The sequence below is a fragment of the Podarcis pityusensis genome (assembly GCF_964106645.2).
Source record: "Podarcis pityusensis genome assembly, chromosome: 10".
NCBI lineage: Eukaryota > Metazoa > Chordata > Lepidosauria > Squamata > Lacertidae > Podarcis > Podarcis pityusensis.
Genome location: NC_138035.1, coordinates 42,289,792 through 42,317,326, shown reverse-complemented (window position 1 = coordinate 42,317,326; position 27,535 = coordinate 42,289,792). Strand labels below are relative to the sequence as shown.

General features: G+C 39.9%; 1 protein-coding gene and 1 long non-coding RNA gene across 4 annotated transcripts in view; one reads left to right on the top strand and one right to left on the bottom strand.

Annotated features, from left to right (window-relative positions):
- The window catches only part of PAWR (pro-apoptotic WT1 regulator), a 58,331-nt gene that overhangs the window by 4,226 nt on the left and 26,570 nt on the right, over positions 1 to 27,535 (bottom strand). For all 3 annotated transcript variants that reach the window (XM_080971339.1, XM_080971340.1, XM_080971341.1), the window contains 4 exons: positions 16,524 to 16,652; positions 11,499 to 11,533; positions 3,668 to 3,815; positions 2,496 to 2,600 (listed from right to left, as the gene is read on the bottom strand). In XM_080971339.1, coding sequence (XP_080827465.1) covers positions 2,496 to 2,600; positions 3,668 to 3,815; positions 11,499 to 11,533; positions 16,524 to 16,652 — 417 coding nt within the window. The remainder of the gene's footprint in view (positions 1 to 2,495; positions 2,601 to 3,667; positions 3,816 to 11,498; positions 11,534 to 16,523; positions 16,653 to 27,535) is intronic.
- Positions 1 to 27,535, top strand: LOC308457482. Its single transcript, XR_013976942.1, has 4 exons — positions 1 to 2,010; positions 13,073 to 13,157; positions 15,526 to 15,609; positions 27,267 to 27,535. It is a non-coding gene; the product is annotated as an uncharacterized lncRNA (long non-coding RNA).

Here is a 27,535-nt window from a genome sequence, read left to right as displayed (position 1 = left end):
CCCAGAGTTGTTCACTACTGGACTTAATTGTCAGGGGTCCCTTTACCTTTACCTTGGTATGAGAATATGGTTGTTACAAGCATGTTCCTGTTTTCTCCTGTAAATTGTTGGAACATATGGAACTCTGGGCATTCAGCTGGAGAGTTCTTAGAAGTGTTCACATCATTTTTGTAAACTGCTTTGAAGCTTCTCCTTTTTTACACTCAAGTGGTGTATAAAATTTAATAAAATAAAATGAAATAAAATAACTCTACCCACCACAGCTGCATGCCCCATCAACTGTAGCAGTACCCTAAAAAACACCAGCTGTGCACATTTCTCCCTTCCATCCATACAATGGGCATCTGGATAACTTCCAGTATCTCAAGAGAGGAAAAGGTGGGGAGAAGTGAGATTTAAAGGTTAATGGCCCATAAGAAATGAGTAAAAGCTAATTGAAAGCAAGTAAAGAATGACGTGAAATCAAATTTCAAAAACAAAGCAGTCATGTCAGGACAGCACTTTGAGGTCAGCAGCTAACTTCATCTGGGGTCGGGAACATGTGGCCTTCCAGATGTTGTTAGGCTCCAATTCCCATCAGCCCCAGCCAAAATACCCAGTGGTCAAGGATGAAGAGGGATGACGTCCAACTACAATTGGAGGGCCACATGTTTCTCATTCCTGGGTTAAAGCATCCACTATGGTTAAAAAAAAAATCCATTTCAGAAGTCATATGTATTAGGAAGAAAAGGAAAGCAACTAGTTTTTCATTACAATAGACTCAGATTTGCTTTTGTCTTGGCTAATTTGTATCAAAAGAACTAGAGCAGGGGCTTTTAAGCCATCTTGTCAAATCCTGATGCAGGAAATCCATAATCAAACACATAATATCCAGACAGGTGGCACAGATACAGCACACAAGAAGCTCACATAAGGACATAATTGTGTGTGTGTATATATAAAATACTTTCTTTCTCACACACATACATACGCTTACTTTGTGGAATGTTTATGCAGCAGAAATAACATTCCAAAAATGACTTAAAGAATGAGCTACTTGGACATGGTCCAACCACAACAACTGTCTGCAACTTAAATACTCAAGGCGAGTCAAAAGGAAGGAGTCAGTCATATATGGGATTTATTTCCTATTTAATTAAGATTCCTTTTCAAAATTACATACCTAATTTAGAATTAAATGTTTATTGTTCAAGGGAACAAGAGCACCATACACATTCCAGAGTCAAATGACAAAGTGTCCGTCAACTGGTGCTAGGGTTCTCAACCAATTAGGATGGGGTAGCTTATCTTTTTGGCCCAAGGGCTACACTGAGGGTTGGTCACTCCTGCAAGGGCTGCCTGCCAGTGTGCATGTGTACATGTCTTGCAGGTGAACACATACACTTGAAAATCCATGGAGTATATACACACACTTAGCAGGGAAGCAGGAACAGCCAGCATGCACACACGCATGCACACACACACACTGCTGCCCCCCTACCATCTCTTTCTACTCCAGAACTGTCCTGGGGCATAAAAAGATAGTGTTGCTCAGCTCAGTGATGGCTTCCTTTGGCTCAAACTGGAGATTACACATACAGGTGCTTTTTTGGAGAGGGGCAACTTTCTTGAGAAAAGGAACTTTGGTTTCTGTTGAAAATGTTCTTGACAGATTGCCTCTTTTTACAATATAGTAAGACTGCAACTTACACACTTTTAAGTTGTGTGCATTAAGCTTTATGCACTTGGTTAAATAAATAAATAAACAAGCAAAATTTAAAAAGGGATGGAAGAGAGGCAGGTGTCAGGAAGAAAGACTTTGGCAATGCCACCCACCACTGAACTCAATGTGTTTTGACACTGTGTAATTTTGCTTTAGGTGCAACCCGCAGAAAGTACCCCCCGGGTAAATTGCAAGATTACTGTACATCAGCAAGAAGCCCTTCACCTGAAACCAGCAGGAAGGTCACCTGAATGCAGAAGCAAAAACCATCAATAGGAACAAGCAGTTTGGAGATGAAAAGATGCCAGGTAACTCAAAGAGACTCACTGGGAACTGTCTGGTTGACAAAAATGAGAGCCACATAATGCAGGACACAAAATACACCACCTAAGCTCAGGAGAAAGGACAGGATAAAAATGTAAAAATAAACCAATAACCAGAAAGTGGTATTACTTACAGGAGTAAGTCCCAGACTGGAAGATGTGTGAACTGCCCCCAAATTCTGGGGAATTTCTCATACAGTGGTACCTTGGTTTCAGAACAGCTTACTTTAGGAACAACTTGGATTAAGAACACTGCAAACCCAGAAGTAGGTGTTTTGGTTTGTGAACTTTGCCTTGGAAGCAGAACATGTTCTGCTTCCTATTGTGTTCCACTTGTAAATTGTGTCCCACCACTGCTATGGGAAAGCACACCTTGGTTTAAGAATGCTTTGGTTTAAGAACGGACTTCCGGAATGGATTAAGTTCGTAAACCAAGGTACAACTGTATCCCACAGCAAACAAGCACTTACCCTGTTTAATAAATCAATTTCCTCCTTCAGTTTCCCAATTAACTCCTCTTTGTCTTGTGTTATCCTCACAAGCCTGATGTTTTCTTGTCTCTCCTTTGCTAGCTCCTTCAAAAAATAAAATAGATAATATTTATTTTAAGAACAATGCAAAGAATAGACATACAAAGTAAATGTAATCAAGTTTAAAATTCAATGGAATTTAGGAATTCAGCTCTAGACCCAAAATATGCTGCATGTAATAACACACCAATATAGACATATCACAGGCTTTACTTCTATTATCCAGAGTGGGCTGATTTAAATCAAGATGATGAAAATAATTAATTTCAATCAAGTTTCTAACTTTCCATTTCACCACTTCCTGCAGAAGCATGCAATTGGTTGCCATAAGCATTAATGCACAGCTGTTTGTAGCCTCATAAGGCCCTTATATTATATATGGAATGTAATTAATAACTGCTGGTCACATCTTTTGCACTATGTAATTAACATTTAAATTGTGAATGCAATTTCATTGAGAGTCTATATAGTCATAATTTGCACAATAAATACATGATGTCTCGTGTCATATTTATGCCCCTTCTTAAAAAACAAATAATCCCCCCGATTCATTGTTTTACGTAGAAAAGTATGCAGTGTGCATGTTTGAGACAGAGGATCATAGTCAATATTCTGAAATTTTAAAAATCCAATTTCATTTTTTGGAAAAAGGGTCATTTGATTTTTATCCATTTTGTTTTCAAAAATACTTTATTGGGAAAGAATATACATGTTCTTTAAAATCTGAGACAAACAGTCAGTTCACTAAGCTCAACAATACTGGTGTCAGATGCACAAAGTATCACGTGAACTGGCCAGTTTTATTCATACATAATATATGCCTTTATAATAATCAGGTTTGATTCTTGCAATGTATGATACATAAAGGTCCCTGGAAAGACTGCTTAGAAAATCCAACTGGCCCAGATTCAAAGTGCTGATTTTGAAGGAAATTATCTGCTTCAATATGAACCTACACAATTGTTAAGATCTTAGTTGGACGTCAATATCTAGGTGTTTCTACTTTCTGAAGTAGCTTCTATTTGGTGGCAACCGCACCAAGGTCTTCACAGTGCTGGTGACTTGCTTTACAGAACTCCCTGCCCACACCCACTGACTGATTACACACTTACCTTTTCGAGGTCTTCAACCTTCTTTTCCAAAGAATTATTTGGTAAAATGTTTCCAGAAGAATTTGCATCCCTGCTATATCTGTTATATCCTGTTCTGTCTGCTGCTCGTGAATATCTACTAGAAACATCATCTGGTGTGTTTGTTGTGCTGTGAAAAAAACAACAACTTGTAAACATATTTGGTCCATGACCACAACAAATGTTTCTTCAGTAGTGTTTAATATCGACAACAAATTATAAAACATAATTTTTTATTTCTGTAGTGAGCTTGTTATTGCTGCGAACCACATATAAAACTGCACATGTATCAGAAATCATGGTCTTACAGCTTTAATCCTATACGTGAACTACTCAGAAATGCCACTGAATTTCATGGGGCTACTTCTCCGGTATGTGTGAACAAAACTGCAGTCTTGCTCTGCTTATTTGTTAAGGCTATCCTTCTTTGCCAGTGAAGTAATTCACAGAAGCTTCTGCAAGAGAAGTTCCTGGCAGAGCGCACACAAACAATCTGATGAGGAATGAAAACTCTTTCTGAAACAGTCGCAAGTATAGATAATGAAGAGATTCCAAATAAAAAAGCAGAAATGTAGAAGATGCCTTAGACCAAGTAAGACTGTTTGTCCATCAAGTTCGGAACTGTCTGCTCTGACTTTAAGCAACTTTTCAGGGTCTCAGGCAGAGGCTTTCTCACCCATTACCTGCCACTGGATTCTTTTTAACTAGAATATCAGAAATTGAACCTTCCACATGGAAAACATGTCCTATTATGCTGAACTTTGGTCTCTCTTATCAAGTTCTGAGGGTTCTCCTGGCCTTCCCAAACGGATTTGGGGAGGGCATGTGGGGTGAATCCCATTGTGCTAGGGGGACTTGTTTTTAGCACAGTTTAGTTAAATCCAGCCATAAAAATAAACTTTATAAGATTATAATATTGTTTCACTCATTCTTTTGTCTAACATTTATCAATAAAATAGTCCTGTATAAAATAGAACTGTATAATGGGAGATCAACTTTCTCAGAGTTTACTCCTACTACCAGAGTTTACTCCTACTTACTCTTAGTTATGCCACTGTGCCAAAATCCCATAAACTCCACATAACTTAGGCTTCTCTTGCTCACTAAAATGATTAGAAATGTCCTTCTGTTTTTGCAGACATTTTCTACCATACTTTGAAACTTGCCTACCTAAGATTCACCTCTCATGACATTCACCAGACACAGGCTACTTGCAAGTCTCTCCAAATGGCAGCTACACTGTACGGCAAGACCCTAATGTGCAACAGCCCACTGAGCAGATGCATGCTCATGACATGGTTCATAATCACTAATTGCATTTTAAATTGAACATAAGAGCAACAAATTACAGAGCAATTTTTTTGGTACTACATGAGTGTACAATTTGTTCCTATCTCTTCCCTCTTTTACTGTTGCCAAGTCTTAGCTTATTAGCCAAAAATGGAAGTGGGTGAAGCACAGAAAACTGTGTTTTTGCCAGTACCTATCATTCCATTGAGTTTGTGTAGACTGACACAAAGCACCTTTCAGACCAATGACCTAGCAGCTCTCATTAACGTCACTGTGCAGAAGCCTCTCTCTCTCTCTCTCTCTCTCTCTCTCTCTCTCTCTCTCTCTTTCATTCAAACTCACACATGCGCAGACAAACAAACTTAGGGGTTGGACAGAACAAATGTTTCTCTGCATTTAGCTATAAATACAAACATTTTTACAAAGTATGGCTGACCTACAAAGGAGGACCCACCTTATTCCTGTGTTCCTTTGCTTTTAATTGATTTTAATCTCTGAACATTAAATTGTTTTAACCATGCCCAGGACCTACTGGTGAAGGGCAGGTTATAAAAGAAAGAAAAAGAAGACAGATTTTTTAATATAAAAAGTAGGCCTATTTTATACTCTCAAACGGATCATTGGAAAAGGAATAATCACATAAGTAATGCAATACTATATTATTTAATCAATTGGTGCAAAACTGATTTGGGCAATGAGCTTATTGGATCAGTAATTTTGAAAGGTTTTTTTTTTTGGGGGGGAGTATAAAAGCCATGAAATATATTTAATTTATGCCGCATTTGTAGTACACCTTGGTCTCTTAAAGCTCAAGTAGAAAATGTTGTTCTCTAAGATACGTTCTCTCCTATCTTGTTCAGCTATGATTTCTTCCATCCTTGGCCATTAACTAAACTGGCTACGGGTGATAGAAGCTGTAGTCGAACAACATCTGAGGACATATGCTGGAAGATTGCTGCCCTAAGATGATGTTTCCCTTACTCCTGATAGCTGGAGCGTATTAATTTTTTCTGAAGCACTGGATCCATGATTTCTACTATTTGACTGTTACTGAAATTGGATGGTCCATTTTTACTCAGAGTTCTTAGAAAAAGTGTGTGTGTGTGTGTGAGAGAGAGAGAGAGAGAGAGAGTGAGAGAGTGAAAGAGACAACATGCATGCATTATATGTTTCTATTGGGGGCAGGGGTAAAACATTACCTAGGAAAGAAACAACCAGTTTATATTTTGATTTGGTGGGTTGTTAATAAAGCTTAGGGGGCATCTGTAAGTGAAGAAATGCTGACCATCAAGAGTTTATATCACTGACCAGGATGAACAGTAGATCATTAGAATGGCTTAACTGGGAGCTACAGACCAACATTGGTGTCTGCCATTTTCTCTCCTACAGTAGGAAACACTTGCATTCCTAAAACTCAATAGGATCAGAGCTAGGCTACATAAGTTTCAGTATTCCCACATTGTAGTCAGTGCAAATTAATCTGAACAAACATTCACTAAAGCTGCAGCTGCATGTGCATGTTGTGTTCCTTAGGTTCAGAAATTCAGATTTGTCATTTCAGGAAGCACATTTCCACCAGCTATTTTGAAGGTGGATGTCCGCTAGGCTACAGATGACCATTCCTGCCTCCCTCTGCCCACCATCACTGGGTAGCAAACCACCAGGTAGTTGGTGCACCACTGAACAACATGTCCAGTTAAAAGATTAATGCTGGATTTCCCAGGACTTTTTAACAAGATCTGGTAGACCGCACAATTAATCAGAGTGGGGGAACCCAGTCAGATGGGTGGAGTATAAATAATAAAATTATTATTCTTAATCAAACAAACACACACCATGTGTTTTTTGCAGGTGGGGTGGGGAGTCTTACATGACCTTCAGGTATGTGAGTAGGGTGCTTGGTATTTTTTACCTGAAATCACATGTGTGTATTAAACAGAAAACTATTTTACACTGAAAGGAAATCTAGGGACAATTAGTTAACTTGGCACAATAAACTTGGTTCCATGGATGTAACAATCCAGGGAGTGCAGTATAAAAGATTCTTTCAAGCCATGATGACACAATTGTAAGGAATTTTGTAGTTTAATTCTATTACCATATTTGGCACTGCTTGATCTAGCGTGACTTAAAAAAAAAATCTATCTAAAAACAGGATGTGCATGTTGCAACACAAACATAATGTTTGTAATTTTAACCCCTAAAACTTGTGTCATTCATATTGTGGAAAAGAATCCAAGAACTGTTATACAGTGTGTATTTCACACAGCCGAAGTATTCAAACACACAGTGTATCTTGCTCTTTCTCCTTGTATACCCTCCAACATTCCTCAGAAAATTGGGACATTCTATTCACCATTAGTACATTGTCCCTAGAACGGGTGGTTAGTAGATTAGATTAAAGTGAGAGGGGAAGAGTATTTTAAAGGGCTCTTTCCATGTTTTATTGTTTAAGGAAAGAATCCTTGCCTATGTGTGCAACACACACACACAAACAGCAAATCACAAAGGTAAACTCTGGTTGACTCTCCCTATAAAATTTATTTATTTGGTCAAGAAAAAGCAAACATGTTCAACTTTCACACACACAAAATGGAGAAGGCAAAGCTCAAGAGGTCCTGACATTAGATAAGAACCTGCCAGCATTTCAACAAGAAAGGAAAAAGTGCAACACTTTGTGCTTCAGCTAATTATTGAAAGAAACACTTCAGTTGTATGTACGCTACTACTAGCCTAGTAGGACAGTTAGGAGTATACAGACAAAATAAATAATAAATTCAATACAAACTTGCAAAGCTGAAAACTAGGACTGGTAACTTGATACTAATACTACTACTACTAATCAACATCTGTGCATTCTCAAGATACAGGCTAGCTCTTCCCCAATAACATGGGTAGGCTTGCTACCTGCATCAAGACCCAGGACCCTGCATTTATTAAGGGGTATGAGGCAACCAATGGCCACTGGCTGGCCATTGACATTCTTCCTGTTGCTAATAATAGAAAGACCACTGTCTTATGAGATATTATGGGATTTCTATTGCTTTCTATTGAAAGCAAGGACAAGAGTGGATCTGCTGTTAGTGACTGATCTATGATTTGAAAGATAATGGTAAAAACCTTTATACAAAAGCTATATAAAACTTCAAGAGTTGGAAATGTAGGTAATATGTAGTCAATAGAACAATCCAGAGATCCCTTAAATCATTTAAGGAATTTTTAATATATATATTTCCAATTTCTGATTAGAACATAAACAAGGGTAATCCATTTATTAGCTATAAATTTACCAACTTATTAGTATCAGGCTGGGGTTCATCTGCACTAGTGGCCTGGTTAGATACCTGCATATAGATTTGTAGGAGCATTCCATGAGTTGAGTGTCAGTCATGGGATCTCAGAATTCAAGCCATCATGTCTATGAGAAAGGATTCACTAGAGGAAAAGCTAGCATGCTATGGCTGGCAGCCGGGAAGCAGGCTGCAGGTTCAATGCAATCAGCAAGGGCTTCTTGCAGGACGTCTGTAGCAGTTTAATTTGTATTGAGAGACAAGCTATTCAGACTGTAGGACCAGGCCAGAGTATAGGTCTGCATGGAATTTTATTGGCAGGTCAGATAACCTGATCCTACTGAGTAAAAGGCTGCAATACACTCAGCAGGACATCAATGCAGGACAAGTGAAGTCAGCAGTTCTTTTTTACCTGCAATCTGTCCTGGACATACAGGAATGAAAGTGTATTGCAGACAAAATTCCAGTTTTAGTCACTGGGAGGCAGAAAGGACACTTAAGGTTTTGGCTAACCACATTTAGCTAATATTTTAGTTTTGGAAAAACTGATTTAGTTTTTCTGTCCACACACTTGTTTGTGGACTCAAATAATGAATTTTCTGTTTGGATTTTTTTCTGTTTGGAATTGGCATCATTAAAATTCAAGGCTATATAGTTATTTAAATAAGAATGCAATTATTGCATTTATTCCTAGAAAAAACTTAACAAGCAGAGAAAGAACATGCATACCAAGAAATTCTAATCTGATTTACTGTAAATTGAGCCAACCAATCCTGTCTGATCCATGGTAAATCCTTCAGTTATTTTAAACCCTGATAGGTAATTTCTCCTTTGGCCTTTCCTATGTACATATGCTCAAATAGCTCTATTTTCACATACAGCCAAGATCTCAAGGATAAGATATAATGATGGTATACTTTATGCGGGGCATTCATTGCCTGCCACTTTGACTGTGGAAATTGGTCAGTTGCCTTGAGATAAAGGCATTCGAACTTATGTCATCTACCACCTCTCAATTCACCGTAATTCTTGACCAAGAGGAATTCCAAGAACTGCAGGAGACCTAGGAGTGGGCAATTACCAGCAACCATGGTGCAAGTTCAGACTGTTTCCCTCCACCTGCTCTTGATCTAAGTGTGTAGTATTAAACAGCAGTTTGGCACACAGGGGGAAAGTCTTTGGATTGTTCAAAGCTACACAGTCAAACCTCAGCATCTGAATTAAGAGTCTCACAAGTGAGGAGTAAGAATCACCCCTCACATAGGGCAATTACAAATTTTCACAAGGATTTATTCCACTCCCTAAAGAGGGAGGCTAAGGGTGGGAAGCAAATCCTCCAATCAGGTCTGGACATATGGATATCCAGCCAGAGTTTTGATACTCGGGACATGACTGTCCAACACATACATGCAGAGAAAAGGTTTGACTGGTACCTTACATTCAACCAGGAAGATGGAAGTGAAAGATGAGAACTGGGAGAGATTTCTAATCAGCTCCTAGGAGACAGAACCATCTAGGAGGAACCTATATACATGGAGGGTGCTTGGTGACAGGTAAACTGCTATGTGGTGAGGAAACTAGGCCATTGTACACGTACTATGATTTTTAAAAATGTTATTAATAGTAGTAGTAATACAGGGTGATTCATAATGAAGCATACAGTTTCCATTTACTATCACCCTGTATTATGAACATACTTTTAGCAAACATACTTTTTGTAAACCACTTTACCAATCAAATGGTGTATAAATTTTTAAAAAATAAATAATAAAATAAAGAGAAACAAATGAACATTCTATTATATTGATGATATATGACCACTCCAAAAATTTATGCTAAAACCAAAGTACAATGAAGATGTACTTTAACTAGGGGGAAGCACTGTATTATAAATACTATCTGCATTTATGTAAGGGTTAACCCCCAAAGCAGATTGTGACACAGAAAAATTTTCTTTTTTTTCTTTTACAGACACAGCATTTTATTCAGTGCTTTTCTCTGCACTGGTTTTCACTTTTTAAAAAAGCACCAGCATGTGGGGAGGGGAGGGGTACAGAGATACTGGGAGTTGTGTTTAATCCCTTCTACCCTGGATCCGTTAACAAAACTAAATTGCCCCCTGAAGCTGCAAAGGAAATAAATGACAACTTTTCTGATGTGGGTGGGGATGTGAGGAAGACTTTAGACCAAGAACAGGGCTGATGGAGAAGTGAGTTAAAAAATATGTCCTCCCCCAGCACTTCAATATAATTCCCACATTCCCTGTGGCTGCTGTTAAGTGAAAACAACACCAGAAGAAGATGGAAGGCCCACACAATATGTAGTTTGGTCCTTAAGCTCTCTAGATGCTGAAAGAGAAAATGAAGTGTTACATAACCACGACATCTGCAACTTTCTGTAACAAATGTAACTGACAAGATGTATGAAGATTCACGTTGCAGAAGTCTGTTGCTACGACAGATAAAACCAACTCCTCTGGCAACTGATGAAAAGCCTGCTATCTGTCAAGTCATTTATAAATGCAGATCGCGAAACAACTGTAACAATAAATACTGCCTGTTACATTCTCTTTTTAAGCCTAGCTAACAATTCTAGCAGATTTCTTGAGACACATTTTAGGCTTTGGGAGAGATAAGGTTCACAACATAGACCCATACACATTTTCATACTGTTCAACCATTCCAAATTGAGCAGGATATCCCTGAAATACACAAGCTATCCTGTCTTCTGATTGCATCCGGAATGTCCCATTTATTGTTCTGGAGCTCTGCTGTGAGTCAGCTGCCTCATGCCAGACCAAAAGATGCTTGGTTTTTCGTTACCTAGCTCCCAGAAGAGTTCAATGTTGATTAGCAGGATGTTGGAGGGTATGCATTTTCCAACCCCATCTTTCAGCTCTTAGCTAATTCCCTGGTTCTCCACTAAGTTCAGAAGCAATAAGACCTCCATCAGCAGTTGATTTTTGTTTTGCTCTGTACTTAGGTATTTAAGTGTGGGCACTTTCTTTTATAATACTGAATTTATTCAATGTTTGCTAAATTGCATATTTTTTCTCCTGTTTGGATTTCTCGGTATGTTTTGTAAGTAGACTTCTCTCCTCCACCCAAATGCTTTGTATTTTGGTAAGTGAGTGTTCAATGTAAGCTGTTTTGGGCACAGCTCACTGTGGTAAGGTGTCATATAAACACAATCTATCAATATTTGACTTTAAAATATACTGGTAAGTCCCTTACCTTTTGTATCTGTTTGAAATTGTCCTAGAGGTGTCCTATGAAAACAAAACAAAATCAATTAGAGTCAAATTTAATATACAAAATGGCTGATTTAAAGCATTACTTGCTCGTAATAATGGGCAAATCAAATCAAAATACGGGACAGTCAAACCCAAAGTTATACAAGCATTTCTGGTGTGCCCAGAAATACCATTCTCTGATCAGTGAGTTTAGTGGGACTAGTAATTATGTATAAAAGCACTCATGCAAGGCAAGGACAGACTGCACACACAAGCACACAGCTCATGTATATTATGGCTTAACAAAACACACTTTATGGCTCAGCATTGCATGCAAATGTGGCCAGTGACAAATGATAAAACACCATCACATTTAAATTCAAGATACAGCTATGCCTTCACCTTGAGCTAAGCTTTGGCTTTAACCAAATTGAAACTGTGTCTCAGAACAGAAGCTTCCAAGTGGTTCCTTAATGAGAAACGGCTTCTGGATTTTAAAAGCCAGCAGTGAGTTAAGTTGGTATATCTTTTATAATTTATATCCCACCTTTCTTTTGAACTGAAAAAAGGAAGGTTATGAACACTACAAACGTGTGGGGGTGGGAGTGAGAATAAATGCATAAAAGGTAAAAGAACAAAATTATACTTAAACACTAAAAAGCACTTTTAAAAGATCTGTAAGCAGCTCGTGGCGGGGGGGGGGGGGGAGAGGAGGATATTTTAGTAGCAACCTTCACAGAACTAGCATGTTCACCACCAGAGAAAAGGAGAGCACACAGAATTAGGGACTAGAAAAAAGACATTGTGGTGAAAACTAGAATTAATGTATAATTCTCATTGTAATGGCAGAATGCATTTCAGCCGACTCAAACTTAAACAACAGGACCATGACTTTGGCCCTAAAAGAAGAATAGAAGTCTTAGGTCTGTTCTCATTTCACAAATTGCAAAACCATTTTTTTTGGGGGGGAGACATCTATTCAATAACACAGACCACCATGCCCACCCAATTTAAGTCCCGCTAACTCCACAGCACGAGATCATGCAGTGCACCCAATTGTTAACCACTATAGCTAAGATACAAAGTAAGATTTCTGTTGGTTAATCACACACACATTTCATGCTTGCAACATTCCCCCAAACATCCTTTACTCGTGGGGTCTTTTTGACTAGTTATAACAAAAAAAAAAGCCTACACATAAAAGCATGGAAAACTTCCCCCTCTTTTGTAATTTGCTGCAGCTAGTTTGGAAGGAACTTTTGGCAATTAGCATGCCACTACAAAGCTCTAGGGAAACTAGTGTCAGGAAGGCTTTCAGTGCTGTTTACTAACAGGAACTCATACTAATACATCAAACCTCTGTATTCCCACACAATTAAATAGTCACCAGAGGCTTAGAGATATGACATAGTTATACATATTGCCTTTCACATTGCTGGAATAAATAGTATTTCTCTTGAATGTTTTATTACTGGCAACATACAGCAGCTCATTCTTTTGCTTGGTCACTCACTCACTTGGATTTTAAATGAAGATTTAGGATAAAATTTAATCTTTTTATTATTATTTCAACAGAATTCTGAAGGTGGAGCAATGGGACTAAACTGAAAGTTAAGTGGACAGGACAGATTGAATTCTGGAACATTTTCCTTTTGAGAAGGTCTGTTATTATTCTATAAATTTCTATCCCTCCCAAAGAAACCCAGGGTTGTAAACACCAAAATAGTAAAACAGTAAAAACAAAAGCAAAAATAGAAACAGATTTAAAACACTTATAAACAATTACAAGCCCCTGGAAGCATTTAGAAACAGTCAGAAATCATTCAAGTATAGCAGAAACACTGGGCAGGATTCACCTAATGAATCCCATCAGTGCAAGCCCTATGCACTTGCTTTCACCCCCCTTTCCTTCCCCCACACCCGCAGGTGCCCCCTGAAATGGCCTTGGGGGAGAGAACCTCCAGAACAGGACATGGGGGAGGAGAGGCAGGGTCATCCTGTCTGTCAAACTGCAATGTGACACTGGATTCCAGTCCGTATCTTTCAGCCATCAAATGTATGGGTAAACAGGAACGTTTTCAAGCTTTTTGTCCTGAAAAGTTAGTGCTTAGGGAGACAGACACACCTCACCAGGGAGGGCATTCCACAAACAGGGAACTACAACTGAGAATGCCCTATCAAGATTCACCCTGCACCATCAACAGGGCCTCCCCCACTTATCAGTCACTATAGGAAATACTGAGCTAGAGGGACCATAATAAGAACACAAGAACAGAGGGGAAGTCCTGTTTCACAAGGCCAAAAGTCAATCTAGCCCAGGCATAGGCAAACTTGGCGCTCCAGCTGTTTCTGGACTACAACTCCCATGATCCCTAGTTAACAGGACCAGCGGTCAGGGATGATGGGAATTGTAGTTCCAAAACACCTGGAGGGCTGAGTTTGCCTATGCCTGATCTAGCCCAATATCCTATTCACAGTGGCCAACCAGATGTCTAGGAGACACCAGCAAGCAGGACGTCTCCTTACTTGTGATTCCCAACAACTGTTACTCAGAGGCATTCTGCCTCTGACAGTGGAGCAAGAACACCTTTAAATTGCTCAAGAGGTCTTTCCTTGTAAGCTCATTAAAGATTCTTGCAGCAGTCTTACCCAAACTTTAACAATTGTCTAAAAGGGATTAGTGCTGAAAAGATGAAGTCATTTTAATCTACAGGCGAAATGACAACTCTGAAATGAAAATTACTTATTTCTGGAAGCAAGACCAAAATTAGGCTGGTGACAATGGAGGTGCTCCAGGATCTGTTTGCCATCCTTTATCAAATGAAAAATACTAGTTTATTGTCTCAGCTGTTCAGGGGCAAGCCAGCTCCATTTTATATTTATAAAAAGAATTAACTTTTTGGGAACATGACTTGATGTTTATTATTAATTATCTACCAGACACAGAAGAGCAGGGATGGAAAAAAGAAATATTTTAGTGCTGCTTTTAGGCTGTTTCATTTATTGTATAGTTGGTTAGCTCGGTTGGTTTTTTCCTGTTACATCACTGTAGGCCTGTTTGCTTGTTTTGCTTTACTTGTAAGTCACCCTGAGGGCTCTATGGAGCCATGTAGCAGAGCACAAATAGGAATAAATTAATTTAAATGCTAAAGACACTGCAAGGGTGTGTTTCACAAAAAACGCTGCCACCTCTTCAACCATTTGTCCACAGACCATTCTGAAATTGACAGCAGACTTCAAAGTGGTAGTTCTCTAACCTGCCTGCTGCTTTCCAGATCTTGAAGACAGCATATAGAATCTTTTGCAAACTCCAAATACATAAAAGTCCTCCCAAAGATGGACATTTATGTTAATGATTCATTGTGGATAGGAGGGAGTCAACATGCCACCATACCAGGGTTTTGTTGTTTCAGCCCTTAATTTATAGCCTGTTTTTAAAAAATAATTTTCAGACTGAAATATTATTTGAAAGTCAGTGCTAATGAGTAAGGTTCATTCCAGTATTCAAACTGACTCCCTGAATAAAGGAGGTGTCCAGAAACTACTACAGCAACTATGATAGTGACAGAAATGCACAACTGCAAACACACAAACATCACTGCTGCACCCCCCTTCTGTGTTTCATTGTGGTGCTACTGGCTTGCAGAGCTACCACCCACAGGAAATGATTTAGGAATGCAGTTAGCACAACCATACGCCTGTTTTTAAAATGCCATTATGCTAATGTCAACAAGAGAGCCCCAAATGGAAAATGGCTATAGATTTATGACATCTGAAAGTCTAATCAATTCTTTTTTCAAAAAGCACTAAAAACATTGAAAGAATTGCAAGAGTAGAACACAATGCAATTTCAAGTATCCAAATGAAAATGCTTTATGGTATGTATTTTGAAAGGCTGGGGCAAATTAACTATTTAAAAAATGCAGAACTATTCTGCATATTGCTTAATAAACTAAATCTACTTTTGTGCAGATAAATGAATGGAAAAATTGCATGGAAAATTTCCTGACTCTTCCTTTCCCTTGCAGTTATCCATAGCCACTGAAAAGCCTCTGGATAGTTGAGGGGTCCTCCTAAACAATATGCGACGTGGTGGAACTGACCAAAATCAGGTGAGCCTCCACCTAATTTCAGGCCATTCTCCCCAGCAGCCTATCCAACATTGTTCATTGTGCAGCAGGGTTGCACGTGGCTGCAGAGGACAGTACATTTTCTTTCCATAAATGTCACTGGAATCCTAGAATTGTAGAGTTGGAAGGGACCTCAAGGGTCATCTAGTCCAACCCCCTGCAATGCAGAAATCTCAACTTAAGTATCCATGACCAAGAAACAATTTGTTAACTGGGATGCTGAAAGAAGTATGAGATCAATTCTGTTTTAAGGAAACATTTTCACCTTCCTTGTGTTGAAAGAAAGACCATATCACTGCATATTACAGCAGACACCCTAGAGCCTCAAGAAACAAAACAACCACTTAACTTTCAGCCCCGTCTTTTAAAATTTGCCCTTGCCAGTTAGCATTAGGACTGATGTATTGCATACTTGCCCTTGCCAATTAAAACTTCCAGTTGTAATAATACATATCCTTATTGGTCTGACAGTCAAACAATGTAATGGTGACAATGCCTATCATATAGACGAGGGTTTTTAACCTTTGGGGGCCTCTCGTGGGCACCACAAACCCACACTGAACCTAAGTGAACACCACAACCTATACTACTGGCTGCATTCAAGCCTAATTTCAGTGGGGGGTGGCAGAGCAGACCTTGTGGGTACCAGGGAAGGCCCTTGTGGACAGATCTACATTGCTGACGCTTGGTATAGATGTTTAGTCAGAAGAACCAGTGTGTGTTCACAATAAGCATTAAACTGAACATTAAAATAAAGTTAGGTACTGGAAGTTACTTATTTCACAAAGCTGAGGTACCAAGTTTGGCAAACACATTTACCCAACTCTTACAGAGGCAGAAGTAGTGGTGTGCTGAATCTCTTGAAGTTCAAAGAAAACAGTGTTGAAACTCCTCACCTGTAATATGTATGAGGCACTTGGGTCTGCACTGGCTGATTCATTCTGCGCTGTGTTCTGTTGTGTGATTGCATCTTCCCTTTTACGCTCCTTTTGTCCTGCTTCATCATCATCATATTCGTCCAAGCTCTACAAAAAAAACACATTAGTGGTTACGGTTTGGTGGTTGTTGTTGCTGCTGCATGACCATTCAAAGTAGTATATACAAGGCATGAATTTATTGGTCAAGATCAAAGGCTACTAGCCGCAATGCTTATGCTCTGCTTCCACAGCTGGAGGAAGTGATGTTTCTAAATACCAGTTGCTGGAAGCTACAGGAGGGTAGAGTGCTCTTGTGCGCAAATCCTGCTTATGGGTTTCCCACAGGTATCTGATGGCCACTGTGAGAAAAGGATGCTGGACTAGATAGGCCATTGCAGGCTCTTCTTATGTTCTTCTTCGTTAAGTTAAATCAGAGAGGAATAGGAAACCTTTGACCCTTTCCAGATGTTGTTGGACTCCAAGTCCCATTTCCTCCAGTCAACCATGGCTAATGGTCTGGGGTGATGGGAGCTGCAGCTCAACAACATATGGAAGACCACAAGGTACCCACTCCTGGGTTAAGTGTAAGATGCAGTGGGCTATATTACATCTGGCTAGACAGAATAATGATAAAGACTCTACATGAGGCAGCTTCATATGTTCTTCAAAGGATACAAGTTATAAAACAAAAAGCAATTGTTCAAGCGAGGCCATAGAACTTTGCTATTAGAACTCTCATATTTTTCATCAGCATTTCTTTTAAGTCTGCAAGTATAAAATGAAGCAAAACAGATGGAAAATTCAGAGGGACAGCTGAAAGCTCAGATAGATAATTTAGCCTTCATACTGAAATTTTGGCAGGGGTGTGAAGATTTGTGTAAAGAAACGATAGTGGCTTGTGGTCCAAATCTAGCCTTCAAATGGCTGCAGGCTAACCTTCCCTCTGGTAAACAAAACTTCTCATGATGTGCTTCAAGATGCAGAACACCACTAGTGCTACTTAAGACAAAAAAGTAAATTACAAAGAAAAAGCAAAGTAAATTATCATTGGGCAAATTCTATAATTGTCAGGAGGTTGGAGGAAAGAAAGAGAAGAATCATTTGGTAAGGCAAGCGCCTTCCTCACTGTGAAAAAGTTACTGCCAGACACAACCAGACAACAGTACTGTATCCACATGTTTGAGTCACTTGCAGGACTGACTCATAATAGTACACTTTCGTAAGTGGAGATAAACAATAGGATTATTTTAATGCTTATTATCTCTCTCACACACAGTGGGATGTATCCATCAAAGTCATCCCATTAGGACAAGGACTTACACTTGCACAATGTGACTTCCTCTCCAACTCCTCTCACTGTGCCCCTCCCAAATCTATTTTGGGTTTCCCCCCAACCTTCTGCAGCAGAGTTGATGGGGTATGTGGGGAGAGGAGAGGTAGAGAAACTCCCTTTGCACACATGAAAGTCTTTGGGTTAATGGAACAAGTTCATTGGATACAAAAGCATGTCTGCTTTCCCCAGCAGCTGTAGGAAAAGAGGTGAATGGGGAGAGCAATCTCAACAGAGCTATACAAACCTCAACACAGGAGTGGAGAAATAATTTCCCTGCTGATTGCCTCACAATCTGCCTGTAAACAACTCTTCCTCCCACAACATAAAGAATGAGGCACAACTGGAAGGAAGTGTGGGTTGGCAAAGGAGCAACTGTGTTCCCTCTCCCAGATAAATGGAGAGAAGAGAATGACTGGCAGGTAGCAGAAAGAGTGCAGGCACCAAGACATTTTTGAAGGAACAAAAAGCAGAACTGCAACACCCTTCTCCACTCTCATTCCCTTTAAACTGCAACCTTGCACATTCACTCCACTTGCTCACAATCTAGCACAGGGGTAGCAAGGTTTACCTTGCCTGGGCCGGTTCACTCCAGTGGAGATTCCTCCGTGGGCCAGATTGTGTGCGCCGGCTCACACACGCGCCTACGATTTCCGGCTTCTGTGCAGACATGATTTTCGGTGTCTGTGCATGTGCAGATGCGATTTTCGGCGCCATGGAAGAGAGTCCTCGCACCGTGCTGGTTTAGCGCAGCGGGCAGGGATTTGCTGAGCAGGTGGCTTTGTTTGGGGGGGGGGCTTGTGGACCAGTTAAAAGACCCCCGTGGGCCACTTGTGGCCCATGAGCCTTAGGTTGCCTACCCCTGATCTAGCAAGTAATTTCACTTTAAACCTTCCAAGCCAAAGCAAATACGTCCACAACTACTACCCGTCAGAGGTGCTACCCTTCCCTAACTCAACCTGGACTCAGGTCCTTCATACTATTTTCCAGTTTACTCATCTCATTTCTAGGAACACTCCTTCCTCCCACCCCATATGCCAAAGTTCTTTCCATCATTCTAAGGCTTTTGGATTGCTTCCATTCCCAGAGTACCAATGGCTTAGCATGCATAACAGGCTCTAGGCTCAATTACTAGCATCTTCTGGTAGCAGGGCTAGAAAATCCTGGGCCAGATGAGAAAATGGTCAGACTACACTTAAAATTCAGAAGTGCTTCAGGGCACATCTGAAGCCAAATGAAGCCATCACTAGTCCTGGCAGGTCATAGTTGTAAGGGAGATTTTTCACCCTGTGGCCATTTTTCTTCCCCAAATGTATTTTTCAGCAAATATATTTCTAAAAAGTCAGAAAGCTTCTTAGCAAGGTCTGACTCAACAGCCTTCACCCAGAGTAAGTGCCTCCTTTGACTATGGAAAGCTGGCTTTGATTATGAAAATGAATATACAGATCTTAAAATTGCAATAAAGTATGTTGATGGAGCAAGTGGCGACAGACATGGAAAATGAGAAGCAACTTTGTTTTTTGTCCCTTTATATTAGTCAGACAACTTTGTGTACAATCTGAAGATTTAGAAAGGACGTCCCATCTAACTTCAATTTACATTATATAAACTCAAGTGAGATGAAGAGAGGTTTTTCTTTTTAAATAAGCATCTGGATTCTGTAGATTTTATGGCTTTAAATAAGGAAAATCAACGGGTATGCTGCATAACCTTCTTTAAAACAAACAGTAGTTCATTTATTTATTAAAATATTTCTATACCACCATATCATAAAATATCAGAGTGGTTTATGATGCTAAAACACAAAACACCATTATGTTGCAAGTGACTTATCTGCGATATTGCACTGCTGTCTGTAGAACTCTGGTGTTGGTGCTAATCATACACAGTTGCAAAATTTCAGAGTAGTTTAAGAAAGTGAAAAGTATAACGTATGCATGTTTTCCAAATTTTCCAAAACTAGCTCAAGGTAACTTGAAAGAAAAACACATAACCTTTGGATTGCTGCAAACCTATTATTTTCTCTAGGTATTGTCTGGATTTCTGTGCTGTCACAGAATCTTGATGAACAAAGAGACTTTCCAGAATTAGGAATGCAGTTCAAAATTTAGAAATAGTCTCCTGGTCTTTAAAAGCCAGATTTCTTCACAAGAACCACTAACCACACATTAGACTTCTTAAGTAAGCAAAGATTAATGCAAGGTATGTATGTTAATGCACTGGGAAAATGAAAACATTGAGACTAGACCTTAAAACTGATTATTAACATATCATTTTAAATAATCACAGAATAAAGCCTCCGAAAAGCTTCATAGGCAAGAAGTGTTCAGATTGTGAAGCCACCTGAAGATAAAGCTATGTTGGCAGAAAACAGAAGGCAAAAGTCTGAGAAATGCAAGAGGTCTATGATTTGGGGTCACACTGAACAAACTTGGCCTTCAGAGGAATCAAGGTGTTTTAAAAAATAAGGACACAGGAGTCAGGGGAAGAAGAAATATTGATAAAGGCAGAGCAGCAGCCATACCAAATTGTGCCAAACCATAGAACACACCTTCTTTCGGCAAAGAAACTCACTTATATGTACTTGCTGGTTACCACTCACCTGAGTGTGTCGGAGAATGTGAATGTAGGAAAAAGAAGTTAGTTTTTAAAATAAGTTAATTTTTAAAAGACATCCCAAAAAATCTCACCGAGAGAGATCATCCATGGTAAACAGAAGCAGTTTGAGCAGACTATATGAGCAGACTACACCTTTGTGGCTGCTTCTGCCCCAACCCAAATGTTTCCAATGACCTCTGTCCACACATATCTTTGTGACAGTGTTTTTAAATAACACACAAGCAGTCAGGTGCCTTCAATGACTGTTTGCTAAACCACATCTCACAGTTACAGAATGATTAACAAGCTGCCTGCATTGGTATGAGTTCTCATGTTCTAGCCTGTGATAACAAAGCTGTTCTAAGATCAAGGGCCATCCCCACAGATTCTACACGACAATTATTGTTCCTTGTACACCAACACCATGGTCACAAAAATGGCAATGACACTTAAATCTGTTTCTGAGAACTGATGACATTCTGGTCACCGATGACTTCAGCTATCAAGCATCCCTGGAACCTAGAGACCTAAAAAGGATGGGTTGGTGGGAAACACCATGCCACACACATGTTGCTCCCCAAGGCTATATCACTAAAGAGAAGCACCATGGAGGCAGCATCCTAAAGTAGCTACTGGAAAACTAAGAAGTGCCATCCATGTTAGATCCTCTGAGCCACTTGCATATTGAGAAACCTCTAGGGAAACTGTTCTGTTGCTTGGTGAGAAGCAGAAAATGAAGCAGTCGAGATAATTATGCTCAGTCAGCCCTGTGCACATTCTAGCATAGATGCTTTGTTCAGGAGAGCTGTGGCCCATTACTATTAGCACCAGTAACTCATTTTACAAAACAGACCTCATGAAAGCCCCTGCATTCCATATCAGATGCTTTGAGTCACATGGGCACAATGCAGATATAATGAGAAACCTGGTTATGCCCAGCTCTTTTTCATCAGGAGAGGAGGTTGCAGATTCAGAGTGGGACAGGGAATTGCCCTCAGTGCCAGTCCCAGAAGCACCTAACCAACTTCGTCCAGAAGAGCCCATGGTGCCAGTATCCATCCAGCATGACAATTTTGTGTGGCCCTCCTGTGACAACTCCAACTCAGAAGTTCTAGTACAACTACAGTCTCCTCTACTCTGCCACAGTCAATAACTGATACATCAAGCTGGGGTCCTTTAAATAAGAGGCTTCTCTCAGCAAACGTGGAGGTAGCTACTGAGTCATATAAAGCTCATTTGGAGGATGCCTGCTGCTGAAGCAATATCTGAGTTTTGTTCTCATGAACTCCTGAGCCCTGCATGGAGCTGTCCAGGGTAATCTTGGTTTGTCTCTGCTGAAGTCAGCACTCACTGCAGAACAGCTTCAAGTTTGTGAGTGCCCCCTTTTCTCACGTCTGTGAGGAGCAGCTTTTGATTCTATACCAACCAGTTTCCCATGATTTCCTGAACTTTGGGAACTGTTTTGTTAAACTATGGTTGGAGACAATTCAGCAGTATTCAGCATAGCTTAAGCCAATGGTAATTAACATTGTGTTCTCCAAAGGTTGTTGAACTCCAGCTCCCATCAGCCCCACCCAAAACAGCCAATGCCCAGGGATGATAGAAGTTGCAGTTCAAGGAAATCTGGAGGGATGTTGATATTCTGTGCTACATGAAATAAGAGGTAGAAGGGGAAAATGTGGAAGCACAAGGCTGGCCACACCTTGTTCTCATACTGGACAACCATAGTTTTCTATTTTGGCTGAACTAATCAAATAGAATTTCAGGGTTTTACCATCTTTAAATGTTTCAGAGTATCCAAGATTTAAGGGGTAAATTACACTTAGAATTTTTTTCACTATTTTCTCAGCTTCTATACATTGCTCCTCTATCAGCAAGGTATGTTTGTGTGTGTTTATTATGTGTGTGGAGATACATATATACCGGTATTTATATAAACACACAAGCATGCATGTGTGTGTGTGTGTGTGTGTGAGAGAGAGAGAGAGAGAGAGAGAAGAGAGTATGTGTGTGTGCACACACACACTGCTCAAATAATCTTCCTGTGATTTTGTATTTTTTAAATTCAATAGCCTATTAACAACAATTCCAAATATGCTGACTCTGATACAACCATTTATTTAAAAGGATACTTGCACAGTTACACATCTGAGCTTAATATAGAGAATTGATTACCGTATTTTTCGCCCTATAGGACGCACCTTTTCCCCTCCAAAAATGAAGGGGAAATGTGTGTGCGTCCTATGGGGCGAATGCAGGCTTTCGCTGAAGCCTGCAGAGCGAGAGGGGTCGGTGCGCACCAACCCCTCTCGCTCTCCAGGCTTCGCGGACCTCTCCGCAAGCAGCGGGAGCGCTCCCGCTGCTTGCAGAGAGTTGCCTGCACGCTGAAGCCTGCGCGTGCTGAGCTCAGCGCGTCCAGGCTTCGCGGACCTCTCCGCAAGCAGCGGGAGCGCTCCCGCTGCTTGCGGAGAGTTGCCTGCACGCTGAAGCCTGCCCGCGCTGAGCTCAGCGCGTCCAGGCTTTGCGGACCTCTCAGGAAGCAGCAGGAGCCAGCGCTGGGATCCCACGGCTTGCAGAGAGCTGCCTGTTTGGGGGCTGGGGTCGGGGGAAGCTCGGGCTTCCCCCGCCCCAGCCCCGCGCCTGGGGGGGAAATAATTTTTTTCCCTTTATTTCCCCCCAAAAAAACTAGGTGCACCTTATGGGACGGTGCGTCCTATAGGGCGAAAAATACGGTAAATTCCTTAGCACTGAAATAAACACTTGAGATTACAGTAATTATACTTCCTTCTAAACATCAAGTTGTGGAAACAAGAGCAGCAACAACAAAAAAGCAGATGCCTAAATCAAGAATGATTAAAACACATGGCTCAAAGAACACAATTCTCAACCAGACTTTGAAACCATATATTGCCAGTGCCATTCAAAACTGACTACACCTACCCCTTGGGATAAACTGAAGGTAAAAATACAAGAGCAGAATGTCTTTTATTGATAAAAATATATTCCAATCTATTATACAACCCATTTTGAATTTCAGTATCTCCCCAGGGGATAGAATGGTGCTTCTTTCAAAAAATCCACCCACCTCTATTAGCATTTGCAGTTTTTGAGCCTGATCCACCTGACCCTTAATACAGGGACCTGTTTGATTCTTTGTTTAACAAAACCCCTCTCTGATGAATTTTAGTCCTCTGAACTTCCTTCTGTAGACTTATTCAAGCCTGAGCAGTTTCATCAGTATAGTCTTTGGGGACCTTTCTATTCCATCTTATTAAATGCTTTGCCACTGGGTTATAAACGAACAAGCTGAACAATGGCTATGCAAAGTGACTTGGGAGAGAAAGATGTTCAAAAACCTTGCAACCTTTCAAGGGATAATTAGCCACTTTCCCAGTGCAAGCATTCCTCACATTACTTACATTCCTCCACAGCTGTTTTACTTCCGACATACCAACACAGCCTTGCAATAAATGGCTGGCTGCCCATTTGCTTACTTAGCTCTCCCCCTGTAACTTCCCCTTTTCACCACTTTTCCACTGCTCAGTCCCCCCCCCCCCCATTCCATCTTCACCTGAAAAGCCCACTCCCACCATCTGGAAGGAAATAAAGTAGTGAACTGCACTGCACTTTTTCCTGGGCAGAGAGAGCACCATGGAACTCACACAGGCTTGCCTATTAGCTTAAAAGGTGATCAATACAGGGGGACTTACTGTATAAAACTTCAGAAAGTGGTAAGAATGGGAGAGGAGAATCTGCCATCACTCAAGGCAACCTCAACCCTGAGTCTCCATGCTGCCACCGAAAAACAAAAAGCATCAGAATTTGTAAAATTAGTTACTATGTTAGATATTCTTGGGGAATTTGACAATAACCTTTGACTCATGCTTCCAGTAGTACACAGAACACACATTTAAAATTGGGGGTAGGGAGATGTCTCATTTTAGTGGAGGAATAGGGAACATAACAGGCTAGAAAATGTTTGGCCCACAGGGAATCTTACATGTTTAGATCAATATTTATTTCCTTCCTTCCTTCTTTCTAACCTTGTACAGACATGACACACATTTTTAATGAATAAGAGTTTTATTGCATTTTTTGTATTTGTGAATACTGTTTGAAAATGGAATAACTTTCACCTACAGTGGTACCTCGCAAGACGAATGCCTCGCAAGACAAAAAACTCGCTAGACGAAAGGCTTTTTTGTTTTTTGAGTTGCTTCGCAAGACGATTTTCCCTATGGGCTTGCTTGGCAAGACGGAAACGTCTTGCAAGTTTGTTTCCTTTTTCTTAACACCGTTAATACAGTTGCGACTTGACTTCGAGGAGCAACTCATAGAACGCGGTGTGGTAGCCTTTTTTGAGGTTTTTAAAGACTTTGGTGATTTTTGAAGCTTTTCCAAAACTTTCCCGACACCGTGCTTCGCAAGACGAAAAAAATCGCAAGACGACAAAACTCGCGGAACGAATTAATTTCATCTTGCGAGGCACCACTGTATTTGATTTTCTGGTGCAATGATGCAAGAACAATTATGTTTGATCTAAATCCGAAACAAAAGTGCTATTAGGAATGATTGTAAAATAAGGAGTGGGAGAGCTATGGTTTCTTTCCAAGAGCAGTTTAAAACATGTCTTTTTACAGCTTGCAAGATGGCATCTATTGTACCTTTAAACAACTAAGCAAAACCAACTCATTGGTCACATTCAAAAGTAATATCCTCCATCCAACAAACTATCATTGACTGTTGTGGGAATTTCAAGGGGTTAACCTATTTCTAGACAAGGCAGGATGAATTCAACTGCTGAGTCTGATTTAACATGAAGACTATTTTGTTTTTAAAGCATTTGCAGCACCCACAATCTGCAAAAAATTGTGGTTTATGCAAAAAGTTTTTAGAACCATCACAACAGCAGCATTGCAGTAACTAAATTCTACAGAGGTGGAAGTCAGATGCTACTGTTCACAGTATTAAAATGTGCAGTTAATTTTTCCAACTGCATGGTAAAGCCTGTAATAATGTCCCTTAGACAACAGACAGCTGAATGAGCATCTGAGGGTGAAAAGGAATGTTTTCATAGGCACAGTTAGTAAATACCAATGGTTGTAGCAGACATTCTTCCTTAAATGGAAGCTAACACTGATTTAGCTGAAGTGCTTTTTGCTGCAATAGATGTGACTGCCTAGCTATTAACCTTTGCAACACCTTCAGCTAGAAGACACAAAAGCTGAACACTTCAGCACAAACAATTGCTTTTAAATTCATTTCTTGTTATATACTTTAGATCTCTCAAAATCTCCTATGTCCAATTTCTACAGAAAGCAACTGAAAAGTAAGAACAATTTTAGATTTAAAAAATTCACCTCATACTAGGCTCATACTTTTATCAGCTGAGATTAGGAGTGTTACAATATTTATTAGGGAGGCGTGAACATTTAAATATGGTAAACCCAGTATAAAGAGTTTTCTTCCTTATCTCCCTCTCCTCAAAGTCCAATTGTATTTTAAAATTAGACATAATTCTGGGATAATCGTATTTCCAATCTAGTCTGTACAAATGTAGAAATAATAATTTAGAAATAGTTCTGGCATGTTGATATTAAGTGATTTAGAAATTTTATAGACCTTTTAAATGCATTTTTATTTTGGAAAAAGCAGTAAATTAAAACAAACCTTTCTGATAGTCTGGAAAATGATCTTAAGATGATTGGGGCAATTGCACTGCCTTCTCTCTTTTTTGACTGCAGCTTTCATAAATAGTAGACTGCAATTTATAGGGACATTAAGTGAACGGCATTGGCATATGATAAACTTGCATGTTCTTGATTTAGGGTATGTTCTGATATAATGCTAAACATGGATTAGCACACGGGTAGTCAACATATCACCTTCTGGTTATTTCAGACAATAACACCCTTTATCTCTGACTGTCAGACATACTGGCTAGGGCTGGTGGGTGGTGCAGTCCAAAACATCTGGAAAGTACCATGTTGGCAACCTCTGCTTTAAAAGGTTGAGAGAGCAAGTCTAACACACACACAGGTTCATAGTGTGGGCCCCACAATGTTGTGTGGGCCCCTCCAGTGTGGCCATGAGGAGGACATCAGAAGCTTCTGATTCCATTTTAAATTGGGCAGAGTTTAGCTTGTCATTCAAACCCTAAACTGTGGAGAACCTTAATTACGGCTAGTTAAAAACAAGTCAGCTTCATAAGCTCTGGGCAGATCCATACCATATATTTAAAACACATCAAATGCACATTAAACACACGTAATTTGCCCCAAAGAATCCTGTTAAGTGTGATTCTCTCCCCCCCCCTCCCCACAGAACTACAGTTCCCAACACCTTTAATAAACTACAGCTCCCAGGATTCTTTGGGGGAGGTTATGAGCTTTAAATGAGAATTGAATGTGTTTTAAATGCATGGTATGGATCTGCCCTATGATTTTAAGATGAACCACCATTTGGCAGTGTTTATACATGAGGGAGAAGGATGGGGGTGGTGAGCCTGTAGACAGTTAACAACATCTGGCTTATTATTCCTTCGATTAATTTTTCCCAATAGCTCAATTCAACACTTTCTGGGCCTAGAATTATGGTATAAGTAAAACTGATACCCTTTCAAGACTGCACACATCCTTCTATTGTAAGGTTTTCATTTATTGAACTAATCTTGGTATGGTGAACACATCATTGTGTGGACCAATTTAATGGTGGAAATAAGCTATATCACTGCTATGTCCCTCCTCCATTTTTGCAGAAACTGAAATTGCCATAATAATGTTTTCATTTTGAAGTTCCAAGAGAGGAAACAGAACATTACCTGGCAGCTAACTACTAGACTGGATGAGCAGAGGTTCTGAAGACAAGATATCAATTTGCCAAAATCCAGGCATCAATACTATATAAGGCATTTGGAACAAGTGAGTATTTATTCATTCTTCCCCTGCTGCCCCGCCTCCAACCTTTTCTTCCTGTAGTGAAGCAGTTGTTTACAAGCACAATGTTCTCCCAGCAAGAGTTAATGATTGGTACAATAAGAAACGAAAAGAAAAGAAAAGAAAAG